The 21,881-nt window shown below is 37.6% G+C and overlaps 1 protein-coding gene across 5 annotated transcripts in view; it reads right to left on the bottom strand.

Annotated features, from left to right (window-relative positions):
* The window catches only part of OPHN1 (oligophrenin 1), a 691,171-nt gene that overhangs the window by 508,152 nt on the left and 161,138 nt on the right, over positions 1-21,881 (bottom strand). For all 5 annotated transcript variants that reach the window (XM_080653524.1, XM_080653523.1, XM_080653526.1 and 2 more), the window contains exon 3: positions 10,021-10,116. In XM_080653524.1, the coding sequence (XP_080509650.1) occupies positions 10,021-10,116 (96 nt within the window). The remainder of the gene's footprint in view (positions 1-10,020; positions 10,117-21,881) is intronic.

A 21,881-nucleotide genomic window follows, 5' to 3' on the forward strand; every position in this document is an offset into this window, starting at 1 on the left:
GTGGAGCTGATCGGAAGCCTGAGAATCCACAACTGCGGCACCCACGGAACAGCTGCGAGCCCCAGAACAACGCTCCCCAATTGGCGCAAACACACGGGTTCAGAGGAGCTCTTACACTCCACCACGGAAAGGTCAGATTTCGCCTAGGATAAGGTGAGGTCTCTGGTCCCAGCGCGAGAGAGGAACGCGCGTTTTGCGGGAGCTGGAGGACCAGGGAAGTCTGTGCCTAGAAAAATCGGTGGCTGCTGGGGCTGGCGTGATCTGTGAATGTGGAAGGGGGTCCTCAGAGCTGCTAACAGAAGGGCTCTCTAAAAAGCAACCCATTTTGATCTGAAGTGCAGGGACACCCTAAGAATTTCAGGGGTGTACTAGACTTACGCGCAGCCACGGAGTGCGCACACTTGGGCTTTTTCCTCTTGAAATTCTTGCTTCTGATTACTAAGCCCAATTCATAGGTTCACCCAGTTGGGGACACCCTGGGAGACTGCAGGGGAAAGTTGTTTTTCTGGAACCTGGGGATCGGAGCGGGGAGTGACCATCCGAGAGCCAGCTCTGAGGCAGCCCACTCCCACAAACCGGTAGTGAGTGCCACAGGGAAAGAAGGCTCTAACACTCCCTAGAGAGGCCATAGATAAACCCGGAAGTCAATCCAGAAACACTGCCACCCAGGGGCTGAATCACAAATTGACTCTTGTGTAATCAAAAATAAAGGAATACGAATTAAGACACACCGCCTGCTTAAAATCAGGACTGGCTTACATCACTGAAGAGCAGTGGAACGCAGGGAACTGCAATACTGTCCGGACTAAGAAACAGGCGTGCCAAACAGAACAACAGAGGAAGTGAATGACCTTCACTACTCCACATTTTATTTTTATTTTTTATTTTTTTATTTTCATTTTTTGCATCTTTTACTCAAGAAACTAATTTTTTTCCTCACTTGATTTTAACTTTTTAATTATTACATTTTTATTTTCAATCCATATTATTACTACTGCTATTTTATCTTTTTTTTTTTTTAAGTGTCATTTTATTTTCTCTTCATTTTGTTTTGGGATTAATGTTCTACATTCTATTTTTATCTTTCCTTTAGCATCATTTTACTCTATCTCAAATCTACCTTTATGCCATCACTCTCTTCCTCACTTTTCCCTTTTCAGTGTCCTGTTTATCTTACCCCTTTCCTGCTTTAGATTTTCCCTATTCTTTCTGTTTACCCCTTGCTAAAATTTCACCCTACTTACATATCTAATCTCCAATCCCATGCTCCAAGTCCATACACACCTCTCTCTTCGCTGTCTTAACTATCCAAAAAATTGTTCTTCTCTCTGTCCTTTTGTTGTTGTTCGTTTGAATGTAGATTATATCGAATTTTTATGCTTTTTTGTGAGATTGTTTTGCTTATTCTTCTTTTGTATATTTTTTTGTTTGTTTAGTGCTTCTGTTTTCCCTTGCCTCACTCAATATTAGTTGGTGTTGTAGTTTGTATTAATCCCCAGGTACTTGTTGCTGGCATTTGCTGGGATAAGTGATTGTTCTATTGGAGTTTTATCCCAAATATATATAGTCTGTTTCCCTTTCTCTCTTAGTCTCTTTCTTGTCTCTCTTACTTTTTTTTTCTTCTTTTTTTCCCTTTTCCCAATTTCATTTTGACACCCCCTTTTTTTTCTTCTTCTTCTTTCTTTCTTTTTCCTCTTCTTCTTTCTCTACTATCCCCTGATTTGCCTTTCTCTGGTGGTCACCTTTATTGGAGGTTGTTAATATCGTGAATACATTTCTGTTCAGTGCCTTGTGTGTTGTACCTGGTAGTGCTGTATTTTGTACCTTTAAATCGACGCAGGAGAGAGAGAACTACATAACCAGACACCCAGAGAAGAGAGACCATGGGGAGACAAAGACACAGCCCGCATATGAAAGAAAAGCAGGCATCACCAGAAAAGGAAGTAAACGAAATGGAAGCAAGCAACCTTCCAGAAAAAGAATTCAGAGAAATGGTCATAAGGTGGCTGAAAAGAATGGAAGACAAATTCGACAATATGAGCAAGAACCAAGAGGAAATGAAGAAGAACCAAGAAGAAATGAAAAATGACATCGCTGCTGTAAAGAACTCAATAGAAAGCATCAAGAGTAGACTAGAAGAAGCAGAGGACCGCATCAGTGAGCTAGAAGACAAGATGGGAAAAAATACCCAAGTAGAGCAACTTCTAGAAAAAAAAATTAAAAGGCAGGAGGAGAGCCTAAGGGAACTTTGGGACAACACGAAACAAAACAACATCCGCATAATAGGGGTTCCAGAAAGAAAGGAAGCTGAGCAAGGAATAGAAAACCTATTTGAAGAAATAATGACAGAAAATTTCCCTGATATAGAGAAGAAAAAACCCACACAAATACAAGAAGCTCACAGAGTCCCAAGCAAAATGAACCCCAAAAGACCGACGCCAAGGAACATTATAATTAAATTGGCAAACACCAACGACAAAGTAAGAATCTTAAAAGCGGACAGAGAGAGACAGAAAGTTACATACAAAGGAACCCCCATCAGACTAGCAACTGATTTCTCAACAGAAACTCATCAGGCCAGAAGGGAATGGAATGAAATATACAAAGTCATGCAAAGGAAGGGTCTGAATCCAAGAATACTGTACCCAGCAAGGCTGTCAATCAAAATTGAAGGTGAAATCAGGACCTTCACAGACAAAAAAGGACTAAGGGAATTTATTACCACCAAACCAGCAATGCAAGAAATGCTGAAGGGTCTGCTGTAAAAAAAAAAAAAAAAAGAAATAGGAAGCGAAGAAGGAACACAGGGGTAAAGAATAGGAATGGCAACAAATAAGTACCTATCAATAATAACTTTAAATGTAAACGGATTAAATGCCCCAATCAAAAGACATAGGGTAATGGATTGGATAAGAAAACATGACCCATATATCTGCTGTCTACAAGAAACCCACCTCAGAAAAAAAGACGCACACAGACTGAGGGTGAAGGGATGGAAAGAGGTTTTCCAGGCAAATGGAACTGAAAAAAAAGCTGGAGTAGCAATACTTATATCTGACAAATTAGATCTCAAACTGAAGGACATAACAAGAGATAAGGAAGGCCACCTCATAATACTAAAGGGAGCAATCCAACAAGAAGAAATAACTCTGGTAAACATATATGCACCCAATACAGGAGCACCCAAATACATAAAAAAAAACTCCTGGAGGATATCAAGGGAGAGATTGACAGCAATACAATCGTAGTAGTAGACTTTAACACCCCACTATCACCATTGGACAAATCCTCTAAACAAAAAATCAGCAAAGAAACATCAATCCTAAATGACTCACTAGACCAGATGGAATTAATTGACATCTTCAGAACATTTCACCCCAAAGCCACAGAATATACATTCTTCTCAAGTGCACATGGGTCATTTTCAAAGATAGACCATATGTTGGGACATAGGCAAAGTCTCTTCAAATTCAAGAAGATAGAAATCATATCAAGCATCTTCTCAGACCACAGTGGCATAAAACTGGAAATCAACTACATTAAAAACAACCCAAAGAAATCAAACACATGGAGACTAAACAGCATGCTATTAAACCATGACTGGGTTACCAGAGAGATCAAAGAAGAAATAAAAAACATCATGACAACAAATGACAATGAAAACACTACAATCCAAAATCTATGGGACACAGCGAAAGCAGTCTTGAGAGGGAAGTTCATAGCTCTACAAGCCTATTGCAAAAAACAAGAAACAGGGGTAATAAATTACCTAACCCAACAACTCAAAGAGTTAGAAAAAGAGCAACAAGAAAAGCCCAGTGTAAGCCGAAGGAAGGAAATAATAAAGATCAGAGCACAGATAAACGACATAGAGACCAAAGAAACAATACAAAAGATCAACAAAACCAAGAGCTGGTTCTTTGAAAGGATAAACAAGATTGATGAACCTCTAGCCAGGCTCACCAAGAAGCAAAGAGAGAGGACCCAAATAAACAAAATCAGAAATGAAAGAGGTGAAATAACAACAGATCCCGCCGAAATACAAAGCATTGTTAAAAAATACTACGAACAACTCTATTCCAACAAACTGAACAACCTGGAGGAAATGGAAATATTCCTATAAAAATATAACCTTCCAAAACTCAATCAGGAAGAATTTAAACAGCTCAATATGCCAGTAACTATGGAAGAAATTGAAGCAGTCATCAAACAGCTTCCGGCAAACAAAAGCCCGGGGCCAGACGGCTTCACAGGAGAGTTTTACCAAACATTCAAGGAAGAACTAAAACCTATCCTCCTCAGACTATTCCAAAAATTCAAGAGGAAGGAACACTTCCAAGCTCCTTCTATGAAGCCAGCATCACCCTAATACCAAAACCAGATAAAGACAACACAATGAAAGAGAATTACAGGCCAATATCCCTCATGAATGTAGATGCCAAAATACTCAACAAAATTCTAGCAAATCGGATCCAGCAGTACATCAGAAAGATCATACACCATGACCAAGTAGGGTTTATCCCAGGAATGCAAGGATGGTTCAATATCCGAAAATCAATAAATGTGATACATCACATAAACAAATTGAAAGATAAAAATCACATAGTCATATCAATTGATGCAGAAAAAGCATTTGACAAAATCCAACACCCTTTCTTGATAAAAACTCTCAACAAGGTGGGAATAGAAGGATCATACCTCAACATAATAAAAGCTATATATGATAAACCCACAGCTAACATCATACTCAATGGGCAAAAACTAAAACCATTTCCCCTAAGAACAGGAACAAGACAAGGATGCCCACTCTCACCACTCCTGTTTGACATAGTACTGGAAGTATTAGCCATTGCAATTAGACAAGAAGAAGAAATAAAAGGCATCCAAATTGGAAAAGAAGAAGTAAAGCTGTCCTTATTTGCAGATGACATGATATTGTACATAAAAAACCTGAAAGACTCTATCAAAAAACTAACAGACTTAATAAATGAATTCGGCAAGGTAGCAGGATACAAAATTAACGCCAAGAAATCTATGGCATTTCTATACACCAACAGTGAACTTACAGAAAGAGAGACTAAAAAAGCAATCCCATTTTCCATCGCACCAAAAAAATTAAGATACTTAGGAATAAACCTAACCAAGGAGGTAAAAGACCTATATGCGGAAAACTACAAAACACTGAAAAAAGAGATAGAGGAAGATGTAAACAGATGGAAGAACATACCATGTTCATGGATTGGTAGAATCAACATCATTAAAATGTCCATACTACCCAAAGCAATCTATAGATTTAATGCGCTCCCCATTAAAATACCAACAGCATATTTCACAGACCTAGAAAGAACTCTCCAAAAATTCATCTGGAATAAAAAAAGACCCCGAATAGCCACAGCAATCCTGAGAAAGAAGAATAAAGTAGGAGGGATCTCAATACCAGATTTCAAGCTGTATTACAAAGCCACTGTCCTCAAAACAGCCTGGTACTGGCACAAGAACAGACATATAGATCAATGGAATAGAATAGAGAATCCAGATATCGACCCAAACCAATATGCGCAATTAATATTTGACAAAGGAGGCATGAGCATACAATGGAGTCAAGACAGTCTCTTCAATAAATGGTGTTGGGAAAATTGGACAGATACATGCAAAAAAATGAAACTAGATCACCAACTTACACCATACACAAAAATAAACTCAAAATAGATAAAGGACTTAAACATAAGACAGGAAACCATAAAAATACTTTATGAATCCACAGGCAGCGAAATCTCAGACATATGCCTAAGCAATTTCTTCACCGATACGGCTCCTATGGCAATGGAAACTAAAGAGAAAATAAACAAATGGGACTACATCAAAATAAAAAGCTTTTGCACAGCAAAAGAAACCATCAATAAAACAACAAGAAAACCCACTGCATGGGAGAACATATTTGCAAATGTTATCACTGATAAAGGTTTAATCTCCAACATTTACAGGGAACTCATACAACTTAATAAAAGAAAGATAAACGATGCAATGAAAAAAATGGGCAACGGACCTAAATAGAATCTTTTCGAAAGAAGACAGAAGGAAGGCCAAGAGACATATGAAAACATGCTCAAAGTCACTAATTATCCGAGAGATGCCAATCAAAACGACAATGTGGTACCATCTCACACCTGTCTGTATGGCAATCATCAACAAATCAATAAACGACAAGTGCTGGGGAGGATGCGGAGAAAAAGGAACCCTCATGCACTGCTGGTGGGAATCCAGACTGGTGCAGCCACTGTGGAGAACAGTGTGGAGTTTCCTAAAAAACCTAAAAATGGAACTCCCATTTGACCCAGTAATCCCACTTATAGGGATATATCTCAATAAACTAGAAACACCAATCAGAAAGAATATATGCACTCCTATGTTCATAGCAGCACAATTCACCATAGCTAAGAGTTGGAAACAGCCTAAATGCCCATCAGCAGATGAGTGGATTAAAAAACTATGGTACATCTACATAATGGAATACTACGCTGCTATAAAAAACAAGGAATTCTTACCATTTGCAGCAGCATGGATGGAACTGGAGAGTATTATGCTAAGTGAAATCGGGCAGTGAAAGAAAAATATCACATAATCTCACTCATTTATGGAAAATAAGGAACATTATAACCTGATGATCAAAAAGATAAGATACAGAGGCAGTAAAGCATCGAACAGACTGTCAAATTACAGCAGGAAGGCTGGGGAGTGTTGGGGAGGGGGGGAAAGAGATCAACCAAAGGACTTGTATGCATGCATATAAGCGTAACCAATGGACACAATACACTGGGGGGGTGGGATGAGGGCATGCGACAGGGGGGTAGGGGAGGCTGGGGGAAGGTCAATGGGGAAAAAAAAGGAGATATATGTACTACTATGTGTAATACTTTAAACAATAAAATAAAATTAAAAAATTTTAAAAAGGAATCCTGGGTTCGATTCTGATAAAGGACACGGACCTTGATTGCAGGCTGAATCCCCAGCCCTGGTTGGGGCACTTGTTGGAAGCAACAAATTGATGTGTCTCTCTCACATCAATGTTTGTCTCTGTCTCTCCCTCTCCCTTCCACTCTCTAAAATTCAATGGAATAAACATTCTCAGGTGAGGATTAACAAAACAATACAAAAACAAACAAACAAAAACAGCTTGGTTCCGGCATAAAAACAGACATATAGACAAATGGAACAGAATAGAGAGCCCAGAAATAAATTCATGCCTTTATGGTCAAGTAATATTTGACAAAGGATGCAAGAACATATAATGGGGAAAGATAGTCTATTCAGCAAGTGATATTGGGAAAATTGGACAGAAACATGCAAAAAAAAGAGAAACTAGACCACCTTCTTATACCATACAAAACAATAAACTCAAAATGGATTAAAGACTTAAATTTTAGACTTGAAACCATAAACATCATAGAAGAAAACATAGGGGAAAAAATCTCAGACATTTCTCATAGCAATATTTTTTCTGATAGATCTCCTCAGGTAAGGGAAACAAAAGAAAAAAAAATGGGACTACATCAAACTAAAAAGTTTTCGCACAGCAAAGGAAACCTTCAACCAAATGAAAAGACAATCCACTGAATGGGAGAACATATTTGCCAATGATATATCTGATAAGGGGTTAATCTCCAAAATATATAAAGAACTCAACATCAAAAAAACAAAAAGTTCAAATGAAAATTGGGCAGGTGACTTGAAGAGACACTTCTCCAAAGAGTACATACAGATGGTCAATAGACATGAAAACTGCCCAAGGTCACTAATCATCAGAAAGGTGCAAATTAAAACCACAATAAGGTATCACCTCACACCTGTCAGAATGGCTATCATCAATAAATCAACAAAGGACAAGTGTTGGCGAGGATGTGGAGAAAAAGGGAATCCTCCTGCACTGTTGGTGGGAATGCAGAATGATGTAGCCACTGTCAGAAGCAGTATGGAATTACCTAAAAAAATTAAAAACAGAGCTGCCTTATGACCCAGCGATTCCACTTCTGGAAATATATCTGGAGAAAATTTGAAAGAATATATGCACCCCTATGTTCACTGAAGTGTAATTTACAAACAATAACCACAATTTCGAAGAAATCCAAGTGCCCATCAATAGATGAGTGCATGAAACAGCTGTGGTATATTTACCAATGGAATCCTACCCCTCTGTAAAAAAGAAGGAAATCTTACCTTTTGAGACAACATGGATGGACCTGGAGAGTATTATGCTAATTGAAATAAGCCAGTCAGAGAAAGATAAGTACTATATGACTTCACTTATACTGTATATGGAAGGTAATGAACAAAATAAATTAACAAAATGTAAACATACTCATAGATACAGAGAACAGACTGACAGCTGAGGGGATCGGGGTTGGGGAGCTGGTGAAAAAGGTGAAGAGATTAAGCAAGAAGAAAAAAACTCATAGATACAGACACAAGTAGGTGCTTACCAGAGGGAAAGGGGAATGGGGGAGATAGAAGAGGGTAAAATAAACATAAATAGTGATGGAAGGAGACTTGATTTTGGGTGGTGGACACCCAATACAATATATAGATTTTGTATTAAATAATTATACCCCAGGAACTATATAATTTTAGTAACCTGTGTCACCCCAATAAATTCAATAAAAATTAAAAATAAGTAAGTAAAAATAAAAAAGCAAAATAAACAAAATAAAAACAAACTCATAGATACAGAGGATAAATTGATGGTCACCAGATGTGAGGGGCACAGAGGGAATGGGTGAAAAAAGTGAAAGATATAAATAAATAAAAACTGTCAGTTATAAAAAAAAAAAAAAGCCACAGGGATGTAAATCAGACAATAGGGAATATGATCGATAATACTGTACTATGTATAGTGTCAGATGGGTACTTGACTTATAGTGAGCTCACTCTGTAAGGTATATAAATGTCTATTCACTACATTGTATACAAACTAATATAATATTGTATGTCAACTGTAATTGAGAAATAATTTTTAAAATAGTAACAATAATAATACATTTTATATTTTAGTTCTGGAGTTTACAAAGATAATTGTTACTAACTTGTTTCAGTGACATTAGATTATTCACAATAGTTCTGTGGTACAATGTTCTAATCTTACCAATGGTTTACACTGTCTTTTAATTCAGTGGTCACCAAACCTCAGAGGGCAAATATTTTAGGTTTTGTAAGCCATCCTGTCTCTGCCATTACTATTCAATATTACTGTTGTACTGAAAAAGCACCCATGGACAATACTTAAATAAATAGGTGTGATTTGTTAAAACTAATATTTATTTACCAAAAAAATACACAAAAAACATAGAGGGCAAGATTTGGTCCAAGGGCCATAGTTTGCTGACACTACCTTAACTTCATAACAACTAAAACAAAGTTCTTTTTCATTCCACTGTTCAATATCCTCTTTGTAACATCCTTGAGACCGATATTGATCACATTTTTAAGAGGACAAGGCTAAGGCTTGTAGAAAGAAATACAGGAAATACCTTGTCCAAGATCACACAGTTCACAGTGCAAGTTATTAAATTCATTTGCCAAGGGAGATGCAAAATGTCCTGTTGCCTGAAAAGGTGTACATATATAAATGCTAATGTTAAACTTTCTAAGGAATTTGTTCCTTAGAAGAATATTACTCTAAATCATTTTGAAAAATAAACAAAACAAAAAAAACAGTCTTTAATTTATTCATTACAAAAATATATTTTTCATGTATCAAATTCTTTAAAGAAAAATTCCCTTTCATACTAACTGAGTAAAAGGCCTCAATGGAGGTTTTAAGGGATATATTTTGATTGCTCTTGGTGAGAAAGACATGAGACTGGGAGGAAATGTTTCTTTATCCTTCTTAAGCAGCCTCCCAGGAGCATGATACTTGACCACAAGGAAAAAAAGATGCCCAGGTTCTCTGCATCCACAAACAAGGAGAATGAATGGTCTCAGACCTGCCTTGAGGCAGCAGTTGGCCTCTTGTAGCTGAAGACTTACCAATGTTAATCTCATCATCAGTCAGAGTGTCTCCAATAAAATCAAACTGAAAGGACTGCAGAGTCTGGGAAAATTTCTGAACAGCTGAAGAATAATCTGCAAAGAAAACAGGAACAATGGTCAACACTGCTTTACTTTGACTAATATCCTCATCTCTGTTAGGGAAGATAGGAGAAAAGCAAAGGGAAATGCTTCCATCAGGTAACAACTTACATTGAATGATGTTAAAAAAATATTGCACTGTCAGTAGATTTGAGCAACCAAAACCACACATTAAAGAGGGACAAGGGCAGCTTAGTGAAGTCCTTTTAAGTTATGGGGCATGTTTCATCTTCAATCCCTGTCCTCTCTGACCTGTTCTACTCAAAGCCCGTAAAAACTTAAGCATTTATTGAGTTCTTGTTATGAAGCATCCATCTTATATAAAAACTGCTGTTTGAAATTTTAACCCTGCTATTTTGACTTCTGTAAATGCTTGCTTGCTTAAATAATAAGGAAAATAAGACTACTCCAGAGAGGCCATAAACCTTCCCCAGACAAAGTTATCAGTGCTGGCGCCAGGCCAAACCTTTGGTTGAGGTCTCAAAGCCCCAACACATAGGGCTCTTTAAGAACTTGCAAAGGGGACCGGAAACACCCCATATTTGGGAGACAAAGAAGGTAAAAACATATAAATAGGGAAAGTTCCTCCATGTTGGGGCCGGAATTTGAAATACAGTTTATCTTGGCCCACTTGTAATAATAAAGTGTAACTCCATCTCTCTAAGTGTTGCTTGGTTCTTCTCCGGTCTTCTGTAACAGTTATGGGCAATGGACTAGATGCTTTCTTGCCTCTCACCAAACAAATATTGACAGTCATTTTACAAAGAAAAAAAATAGCTCCAGGTTCCAGAGCTAGCTGGAAAACCTAGAACTAGAAGCCAGGTGGTCTGTCTGCCTCTCAAGGGCCCTTCCCATGACAACATAGACAACATCTGGACTTTTTACACATTAACCAGATGACAGCCTGGGTTGGAATACAATCTGGTAGGGGAACAAATTTGACTTGCTCACTGAATATTCACCAAAGGACCTAAAGTAAGGGACAATGAATGTAAAAACTGAAGGTGGTATGGCCAGACACATGTTTGGGCTTTTTTTTGGTCAATAATTTAGAATTTTATTATATAAAAGGTTAATGATGGTATAAAATAAAATCACAATTAGCTACCCATTTGACAAATGATCTTTATTCAAATTTTTAAAATATCACCTCCACCAAGAGGTCCAGCCAAACTGTCCCCCATTGCTACTTCAAGAGTGGTTCTTAGGACAGCAGTATCATCATCACCTGGGAGCTCCATAGAAATACACATTCCCAGGTCACACCCAGATCTGCTGAATCAGAATATGCATTTTTATACATTCCCTAGGGGATTAGTATGCTCTTTAAGTTTGAGGAGCACTGTTCTCACCAAGCAAAGTAACTCTTCTAGGAAAACTCAAGTTTGCTGGTTATTTATGGTCCCCTGTTCCTGTTTCTGCATTCACACCTTAGTTTCATCATCCTCCACCTTTACATCTATCAGATACACAGGCTTACTAAGAGTTTTTTCTCTCAGGCTAACAGAAAGTGAGACAATACAAACAACAGCATCTATTTCTTTCAATAAAAAAGCTATCTCAGTTTAGCTATCATGATTAAACACAATAAAATGTGTTCAGGCATTTGGCTAGAACAGATTAACCTATCAATAATTGTATTACCATGTTGTCTATGCCCCCTATTCAGAAGTACTTATTTTCAGTACTTAGAGGCCTGACCTTTTGAACACACCATTGATGATCATCATGATGGTGATGATAATAATAAAGGTTTTACAGAGATTCGGGACTGCAGACCAGGTTACCATGCCTTCTCAAATTTCCACAATTTAGAATCACATTTTCCACTTCAAATCTGGGCCTCGTAAGTGTGAAAGGAACCCTCCACATTTCATCAGCAAAGAGAACACAAAACTGGTTCCATGTCTGGAAAACAATCACTTTTCTCTGGCCTTCTTGGCCAACAGCAAAAAAGGACAAGCCCAGAATTACGCATGTACTCTGTTTCACTCATGAAAATTGAATTAAAATATTCATTACATTTCCCTTTCACACATACCAGAATTTCTTAAATGTTATCGGATCCAAACAAGGTACAGTTATTACACATTTCTTTTAGAATTATGTGAATATTTCATAAACCATAAATAATATGATTTTTAACATTTATAGTATAATGCACATAATAAGGATGGAGTTACATTCATTCCCTCTTTATCATACGTACCATTTCTTTGTTTAATGTTTTTAATGTTTCAATTATAGTTGACATAGATTATTATATTAGTTTCAAGTATAGAACCACTTATCTTCTCCACACTTCTGGTCTTCAAAATACTACCTTACATATTCACAGAACCTGAAAATGTTTATGAAAGTCTTTCTACAAACATTCTCAGTTATTCTTCCCAATTATCCAAAGGTAGATATTACTATCCTGACCTTATAAACAAAATGAGACAATGCAGATAAATCACATTGAGAAATATGAATAACCATAAATTAACTGCTCTTCATGCAAAGGTATTATTTATTCAGCCTCTGTGCTTTGGAAAGTGCCAGGAAAGACTCATATATTTTAGATAAATGAGTTGGATAATTTCTGGACTCAAAAGAATCAACAGATAACCTAGAAGTGCTTGTCATGTATAGGACATTTATTTTCTTATCATCCTTAGAATGAATGCATCATTCCAAGGCATGTAAACTAATCATTTTATCCTCCCAAATACTTCCTTATCCCTGTCTATCAATCCACTAACCCACAATTTTTCATTTTATATTTGAGGGTTCTCTGTCCATCACCTTCTAATTTAGTCATGAGTCTTCTATAATGTTTTTCCTCTCCTTTTCCTTACTCAGTCCAGATGACACTTTTTTAGGAAATTGAAAATCTCTGTGAATGAGGTAGACCAGTGGTCGGTTTGCCACTCTGTTGACTAATGAGTTTGCTGACCACTGACCTAGACTCTCGATTCCAATAATTACAGGCTGTTGTTGTTCCTTGTGATTAAGCCCCTATAAGAGGATTAATTGGTACAATAATTAACTAATGTTATATAAATACCAATTTTCTTTCTACCCCTATACTTTTCTATGGAATCATACAGAATATACTTTTATGTCTAACGTATTTAGGTCTGCAACATTTCTTAGAAATACACCTACATAAAAAAATAAAATGAAACAGAAGCTATTGGAACCAACATTGTAGGAGATGTGTAAAACAGTAAGAGGTTAACTGCAACCAAACAAAGAAAAAAAAATATATTAAAAATGGCAGGAAATATTTTTGGTGTTTTCACTAGCCTTTACAGCCCTCATGGCATGGTGGGGTCTTGGGTTTAAGCAAGTGGCAGCCTGTTTCCCAATTCCAGACCTCAAACCATAGGAAGCAGAGCAGACTTTATTTACAAATTATTGTGTACATCTATTCTAACCTGTCTGGAAGTTCCCTAAAGGGTTGATCCAAGGTGGTCATCTCAGCTTCACATAGAATGTCAGGTAGGGAATGCAATGGACACTGCTCATAAAAGATAAAAGGTGACTACAAACCTACTATATTAGCTTGCTAAGGGCTACCATGCCAACGTGGCATATATTGGGTGGCTTAAACAATAAAAATTAATTTTGTCACAATTCTGGATACTGGAAGTCTGATATTAAGGTGTCAACAGAATTAGTATTTTCTAAGGCCTCTCTCCTTGGCTTACAGATGGCCATCTTCATTCTTTGTCTTCTCATGGTCTTCCTACTGTGTGTGTCTGTGTCCTAATCTACTCTTCTTATAGAAAGCCATACATGCACAGCTAGTGTGGCTCAGTAGTTGAGTGTCAACCTATGAACCAGGAAGTCATGGTTCAATTCCCCAACAGGGCACATGCCAGAGTTGCAGACTTGACCCCCAGTGTGGGGCATGCAGGAGGCAGCCAATCAAAGATTCTCTCTCATCCTTGATGCTTCTATCTCTCTCTCCCTCTCCATTCCTCTCTGAAATTTATATATATATATATATATATATATATATATATATATATATATATATATATATATTTTAAAGAAAACCAGTCATGTTGGATTTGGGTACACCCATATGACCTAATTTACCTTAATTGCCACTTGCAAGGCCCTATCTCCAAATAGAGTTACAACATGAAGTACTAGTACTGGGAGTTAAGACTTCAACATATTAATTTTGAGGGACATTATTCAGCTGATAACAGCCAAGATTATGAGGGCAAGAGATAATCAGTGAGACACACAATATACCATCTAAAGCCCATAGGAGAAGCTAGTGTGAGAATCATCTTTGGGAAATTATGACTTTCAAAAGCAGCCAAATATATGGAAGAAATTTAGAAAGACATGTACATGACAAGGAAAGATACATGCTCAGAAAAGAAGAACATTTTATCTCAGGCTGTTCCCTAGGCTCAGAGCCTAACTAAATGGTGGAGTACCACAGCAAGCACAAAGCCAAACTGAAAAGACTAGAAAAAGAGGATGGTTTGTCTTCTTTTTTTTTTTCTTATATACTTTTTGTTTGCTTGTTTCTTTGTTTCATTGATCTCCTAGAATTCAAAAAAATCTGTCAAAACATGAGCTGAAAACAGCTAAAAGTACGCTTTTCACACATGACAAGAAATAGTAATTGTGAAATTAGTTTGTTAAAGTCTCAAAACAAATGGACTACAACAGCCTTTAAAAATCAAACTATAGAAATGGGAGAATCTAACCTGATTTCCTGTGTTGCCACATTATAATAGTCAAATGCCCAATTTTCAACCGAAATTAAAATCACAAAGCATAAAAAGAAACAGGAAAACAAGTTTCATTCAAAGAAACAAAATAATGGACAGAAACTGAAAGACATTGAACTTAGTAGAAAAAGATTATAATAGTTGTCTTAAATATGCTCAAAAGCTAAGGGAAAACAGAAAAAAGAACTAAATGGAATCAGGAAAACAATATTTCAATGAAATAAGAATGTTGACAAAGGTGAGAATCATAAAATGAAAACAAAAAGGACATTATATGTTAACAAAAGGGTCAATTTACCAAAAAAGATATAAAATTATGAACATATATGCAGCAAATATCAGAGCCCTAAAATATAAGAACAAAATTTGACAGGGTTAAAGGGAGAAGTAGATAGCTCTGCAATGATATTTCCAATAATAGATAGAATCAGACATAAGATAAGTAAAAAATAGAGTACTTAACATGATAAACCAATTGGACATAAGTGATGTGTAAAGAAGAACCCACACCACAACAGACTGCATATTTTTGAAGTGTACACTGAATATTCTCCAGGATAGACAGTGTGTTAGGCCACAAAACAAATTTTAATAAGTTTTAAAGGGTTGAAGTCATACAAAATATCTTTGCTGATCAAAATGGAATGAAACTAGAGATTAATAATAGAAGGAACACTGGAAAACTCACAAATGTGTGGAAATTAAAAAGCACACTCTCAAACAACCAATGAGTCAAATAAGAAATCAAAGTAATTTAGAAAATACCTTCAGATAAATGAAAACAAATAAACAAAAAATACATACCAGGCAGTGAAAAAGCAGTGCTAAGATGAAAACTTGTAATTAAAAGTGAATACATTAAAAAAGAAGAAATACCTCAAATAAATAATCTAACTTTGCACATTAAGGAACCAGAGAAAGAAAAGAAACCTAAACCCAAGGACAGCTGAATGAAGAACAGAAAAACAATATAGAAAATTAACAAGATAAAAGGTTGATTCAGGAGAGAAAATGGTGGTAGAATAGACAGACTTGTCCTGAGCCTTGTCCCGGAGGAAATAGAGGGAGCAGCTGAAACAAGTGGAATCCAGCCCGAATTGGCTAAGGAGGCACAGCTGGTGAGACAGTTTGCAGCCGGGAAGGGTAGATATCCCTCCCCGCTCCCCCCCCCCCATGATAAATGTAAAATCAAACATCTAGGCAGTAGAATCTGCCGGACCTCTGTGCCCAGAAGGTCAGGGAGAAACTACACAGCGCCAAGCAGCGTCCCTGAGGACAAGCAAAGTGTCTGACTGGAAAAAAAAAAAAAAAAAAAAAAGGGTTCATGGGACTGCAGGAGGTAGTGGATTTTAGACCTTGGAGTCTGGATTGGGATCTGAGCTCAAAGGCAGCCCTGAAGAGCTGCCGGACCACTCACTGCCGGCAAGACAGGAACTTGCAGAGACGCGGTCCCTCCTCGTGCTGGGGCCTGCACCTTTCTCCACTGAACCTAGCACGTAGGACTTTTTGGATACAGACACTTACCTGCTGCTGAGGTGCAGACAAAGGGGTGGGGTTGCAGAATCTGGGGAGAGAAGGCAGCGGACAGTCCAGGAGAGGTGAAAGCGAGTCTGGTGCTGAGTCATATCTAAGCCCGGGTCACCATTTTCTCCTGAGAGATAGGCCCTCCCTCCAGTCTCCAGGCAACCAATATAGCCACACCCAGATCCCACCCTGAATAAAACCATGGAATCTGAATACTCCCTGAGGCCATAGGATCTGCCCTAAAGAGAAATCTTTAGAACCTAGGCACCTCAATTACACGGCTACAATGCCAGGGCCCTTCAGAGTGCTTCAGTGTGCCTCCCTGGCAAACATAACGCAGGTGCTCCTGTGAGCCACCACTGGGAGTAAGGCCTACCCAACACAGGTGCAGTAGCGAAAGCCGAGTCTGCCCACCCCATAACTACAGAACTCTGGGCATCACAGTCACACCTTTCCAGAGTGCAGGCCCCCTGAGACACATCACCCCAACAGACAGTTCCTTGGTGCCACTGTGAGTCCCCACTGGGCACGCGTGATTTCAATTAAGGGTGCAAGACAGCAAAAATTGGGATACTCGCCTCCATGGCTGCTGACTTCTATACACCACAGTTGTGCCTCTCAAGCTCGCAGGCCTATATCAAGAGTACCCAAATAGCTAGAGTAGGGAGCTACACTAGATTACCAAGCCCAGGAGAACTGAGAGATTACACCAGTAGCACCATCACCAAAAGAAACTGGGTAGCAAAGCAATTGGATCTACAATTAAAACATTACAGGAAAACATGGGGAGACAAAAAAGCAACTCCCAAAGGAAAGAAAAAGAGGAATCACCAGAAAGGGAGTTAAATGAAATTGAGGCTAGCAGCTTAACACAGAAAGAATTCAGAGTAATGGTTAAAGGATATTTAAATGGATGGATGACAAATACACACAACTCAATGACAAATACACACAACTAAATGAGAACTATAAGGAGCTGAATGAGAATGTCACCAATATGAAAAGAAACCAAGAGGAGATGAAGAATGACATAGCTGCAATAAAAAACACATTGGAAGGCTTAAACAGAAGACTAGAAGAGGCTGAGGATCGCAACAGCGAATTAGAAGACAAGGTAGGAAAAAACACACAAACACAGCAGCACCTGGAAAGAAGACTTAAAAAGCAAGAGGAGAGCCTAAGGGAGCTTTGGGACAACACAAAACGAAACAATAATCAAATGATAGGGATACCAGAAGGAGAGGAAGAGAAGCAAGGAATAGAAAACCTGTTTGAAGAAATAATGACAGAAAACTTCCCTGATATTGGTAAGAAAAAAACTATGCAAGTCCAAGAAGTACAGAGAGTCCCAAACAAGGTGAAACCCAAAAGACCAACACCAAGACACATCATAATTACATTGACGAACACTAACGACAAAGTAAGAATCTTAAAGGCTGCCAGAGAGAGACAGAAAGTTGCCTACAATGGATCTCCTATTAGAATATCAACAGATTTCTCAACAGAAACACACCAGGCCAGAAGGGAATGGAATGAAATATACAAAGTGATGCAAAGCAAGGGTCTGAATCCAAGAATACTATACCCAGCAAGGCTATCATTCAAAATTGAAGGTGGAATCAGGAGCTTCACAGACAAAAAAGGGCTAGGAGAGTTTATCACTACCAAGCCAGCAATGCAAGAAATGCTAAAGGGACTGCTGTAAAAAGAAGAAAGAGAAAGGCAAAAAGAAACACAAACACTAAGGGAAAATATGACAACAAACATGTACTTTTCAATAATAACATTAAACGTAAATGGATAAAATGCACCAATCAAAAGACATAGGGTAGCTGAATGGATAAGAAAACATGACCCATATATTTACTGTCTACAACAGACCCACCTCAGAGCAAAGGATTCACACAGACTGAGAGTGAAGGGAAGGAAAAACATTTTTGAGGCAAATAGAAATGAGAAAAAAGCTGGGGTTGCGATACTTATTTCTGATAAAATAGACCTCAAAGTTAAGGCCATAACAAGAGATAAGGAAGGCCACTACATAATACTAATGGGACAAATTCAATAAGAAGATATAACTCTGGTAAACATATATGTACCCAATGCAGGAGCACCTAAATACATGAAAAAACTCCTGGAAGATATCAAGGGAGAGATCGACAACAATACAATCATAGTAGGAGACTTTAATACACGACTGACATCACTGGATAAATCCTCTAGACAAAAAATCAGCAAAAAAAGAGCAATTCTAAATGACGCAGTAGATCAAATGGACCTAATTGACATCTTCAAAGCATTTCACGCCAAAGCCACAGAATATACGTTTTTCTCAAGTTCACATGGGACATTTGCAAAAATAGACAACATATTGGGTCACAAGCAAAGTCTCCCCAAATTCAAAAAAATTGAAATCATATGTAGCATGTTCTCAGACCACAATGGCATAGAAATAAACTATAATAAAAACATTCCAAAAAATTCAAACACTTGGAAGCTGAATAGCATGCTATTAAACAACGATTGGGTGATCAAGATGAAAGAAGAAATTAAAAACATCCTGGAGACTAATGACAATAAAAACACAACAATGCAAATGCTATGGGACACAATGAAAGCAGTCCTGAGAGAGAGTTTATAGCTCTACAGGCCTACCTCAAAAAAGAAGAAAAAATGGTAATAAATCATCTAACTCAACAACTCAAAGAATTAGAAAGAGAGCAAGAAGAAAAACCCACAGTGAACAGAAGAAAGGACATTATAAAGATCAGAGCATAAATGAATGACATAGAGACAAAAAAAAAAAAAAAACCAATACAAAAGATCAACAATACCAAGAGCTGGTTCTTGAAAGGATAAACAAGAATGATAAACCTCTAGCCAGGCTCACCAAGAAGTAAAGAGAGAGGACCCAAATAAACAAAATCAGAAATGAAAGAAGTGAAATAACAACAGACCCCACAGAAATACAAAGGATTGTTAAAAAATACTACAAACAACTCTATTCTAACAAACTACACAACCTGAAGGAAATGGACACATTCCTAGAAAAATACAACCTTCCAAAACTCACACAGGAAGATTCGAAAAATCTCAATAGGCTGATAAATATGGAAGAAAATGAAGCAGTCATCAAAAAGCTTCCAGCAAACAAAAGCCCGTGACCAGAGGGCTTCACAGGGGAGTTTTACCAAACATTCAAGGAAGAACTAAAACCTATCCTCCTCAGACTATTCCAGAAAATTCAAGAGGAAGGAACACTTCCAAGCTCCTTCTATGAAGCCAGCATCACCCTAATACCAAAACCAGATAAAAATAACACAATGAAAGCCAGAACCGGTTTGGCTCAGTGGATAGAGCGTCAGCCTGCGGACTGAAGGGTCCCAGGTTCGATTCCGGTCAAGGGCATGTAACTTGGTTGCGGGCACATCCCCGGTGGGAGGTGTGCAGGAGGCAACTGATCGATGTTTCTCTCTCATCGATGTTTCTGACTATCTATCCCTCTTCCTTCCTCTCTGTAAAAAATCAATAAAATATATTTAAAAAAAAAATAACACAATGAAAGACAATTACAGGCCAATATCCCTCATGCATATAGATGCCAAAATCCTCAACAAAATTCTAGCAAATCGAATCCAGCAGTACATCAGAAAGATCATACACCTTGAACAAGTAGGATTTATCCCGGGGATGCAAGGATGGTACAATATCTGCAAATCAATAAATGTGATACATCACATAAACAAATTGAGAGATAAAAACCATATAGTCATATCAATTGATGAAGAAAAAGCATTTGACAAAATCCAACACCCTTTCTTGATAAAAACTCTCAGCAAAGTGGGAATACAAGGATCATACCTGAACATAATAAAAGCCATATATGACAAACCCACAGCCAACATCATACACAATGGGCAAAAACTAAAACCATTTCCCCTAAGAACAGGAACAAAACAGGGATTCCCACTCTCACCACTCCAGTTCAATATAGTGCTGGAAGTACTAGACATTGCGATCAGACAAGAAGAGGAAATAAAAGGCATCCAATTTGGAAAAGAAGAAGTAAAATTGTCCTTATTCGCAGATGACATTATACTGTACACAGAAAACCCTAAAGACTCCATCAAAAAAGATATAAACAACCCAATTAAAAATGGGCTACTAATCTAAATAGACACTTTTCAAAAGAATACAGAAGGAAGGCCAAGAGACATGTGAAAACCTGCTCAAAGTTACTAATCATCAGAGAGATGCAAATCAAAACAACAATGCGGTACCATCTCACACCTGTCAGAATGGCTATTTTCAACAAATCAACAAATGATACGTGTTGGCGAGGATGCGGAGAAAAAGGAGCCCTCGTGCACTGCTAGTGGAAATGCAGACTGGTGCAGCCACTGTGGAGAACAGTATGGAGTTTCCTCAATAAACTAAAAATGGAACTCCCATTTGACCCAGTGATCCCACTTCTAGGAATATATCCCAGGAAACTAGAAACACGAATCAGAAAGGATATATGCACCCCTATGTTCATAGAAGCACAATTCACCATAGCTAAGATTTGGAAACATCCTAAATGCCCATCAGCAGATGAGTGGATTAAAAAACTGTGGTATATCTACACAATGGAATACTACGCTGCGGTAAAAAAGAATGAGTTCTTACCATTTGCAACAACATGGATGGAGATGGAGAGTATTGTGTTAAGTGAAATAAGCCAGGCAGAGAAAGATAAATATCACATGATCTCACTCATTTGTGGAATATAATGAACAGCAAAGACTGATGAACAAGAAGAGATCCAGAGACTGAGAAACGTCGAACAGCACGTCATACCTCAAGGAAGGTAGGGGAGGGTGGGGGTAAGGTGGAGAGATCAACCAAGGGACTTGTGTGCATGCATATGAGCCTAATCAATGGACCCAGACAACAAGGGGGTGAGGCATAAGTGGGGGGTGGGGGTTATGGGGGAATAAGGACACATATGTAAAAAATAACAATTAAAAAATTTTTAAATTGTAAAAAATAAAATATTAAATCTAATCCATACTAGTGGTCACCATAACCTTAAGAAAAATTGTTTCATGTGACAAAGATTTTTAAATGAAACTCTCTGTAGCCCGAAAATTATTTTGGAAGGAAACAAAGAGAAGTTTCCTTCAAAAGTCGTAAGGATTGTAATTGAAAGTCAATATATTTGGCCTCTTGAACTAAAGTAATTTGTGTTTTTGCCTCCCTGATAAAGTTTATATAAAGTTACAAAAAGAAATTAACAGCCAGTTTGAAATTGAATTGCCATGGCCTAGAGCAAAGAATATCCTTACATGATATTATTCTACAAAGTCATTATAATTTTAGATATTTTACAACAGCATATTGTACAATTATCCCAAACAAACTTACAAACTAATTCTTTGAATGTTTGGCAGCAATTTAAAAAAGTACATGAAAGGATTTAATCCCTTTCAGAAGGAATTAAGTCACTGGGAA

This window comes from Plecotus auritus (genome assembly GCF_963455305.1).
Source record: "Plecotus auritus genome assembly, chromosome: X".
Lineage (NCBI taxonomy): Eukaryota > Metazoa > Chordata > Mammalia > Chiroptera > Vespertilionidae > Plecotus > Plecotus auritus.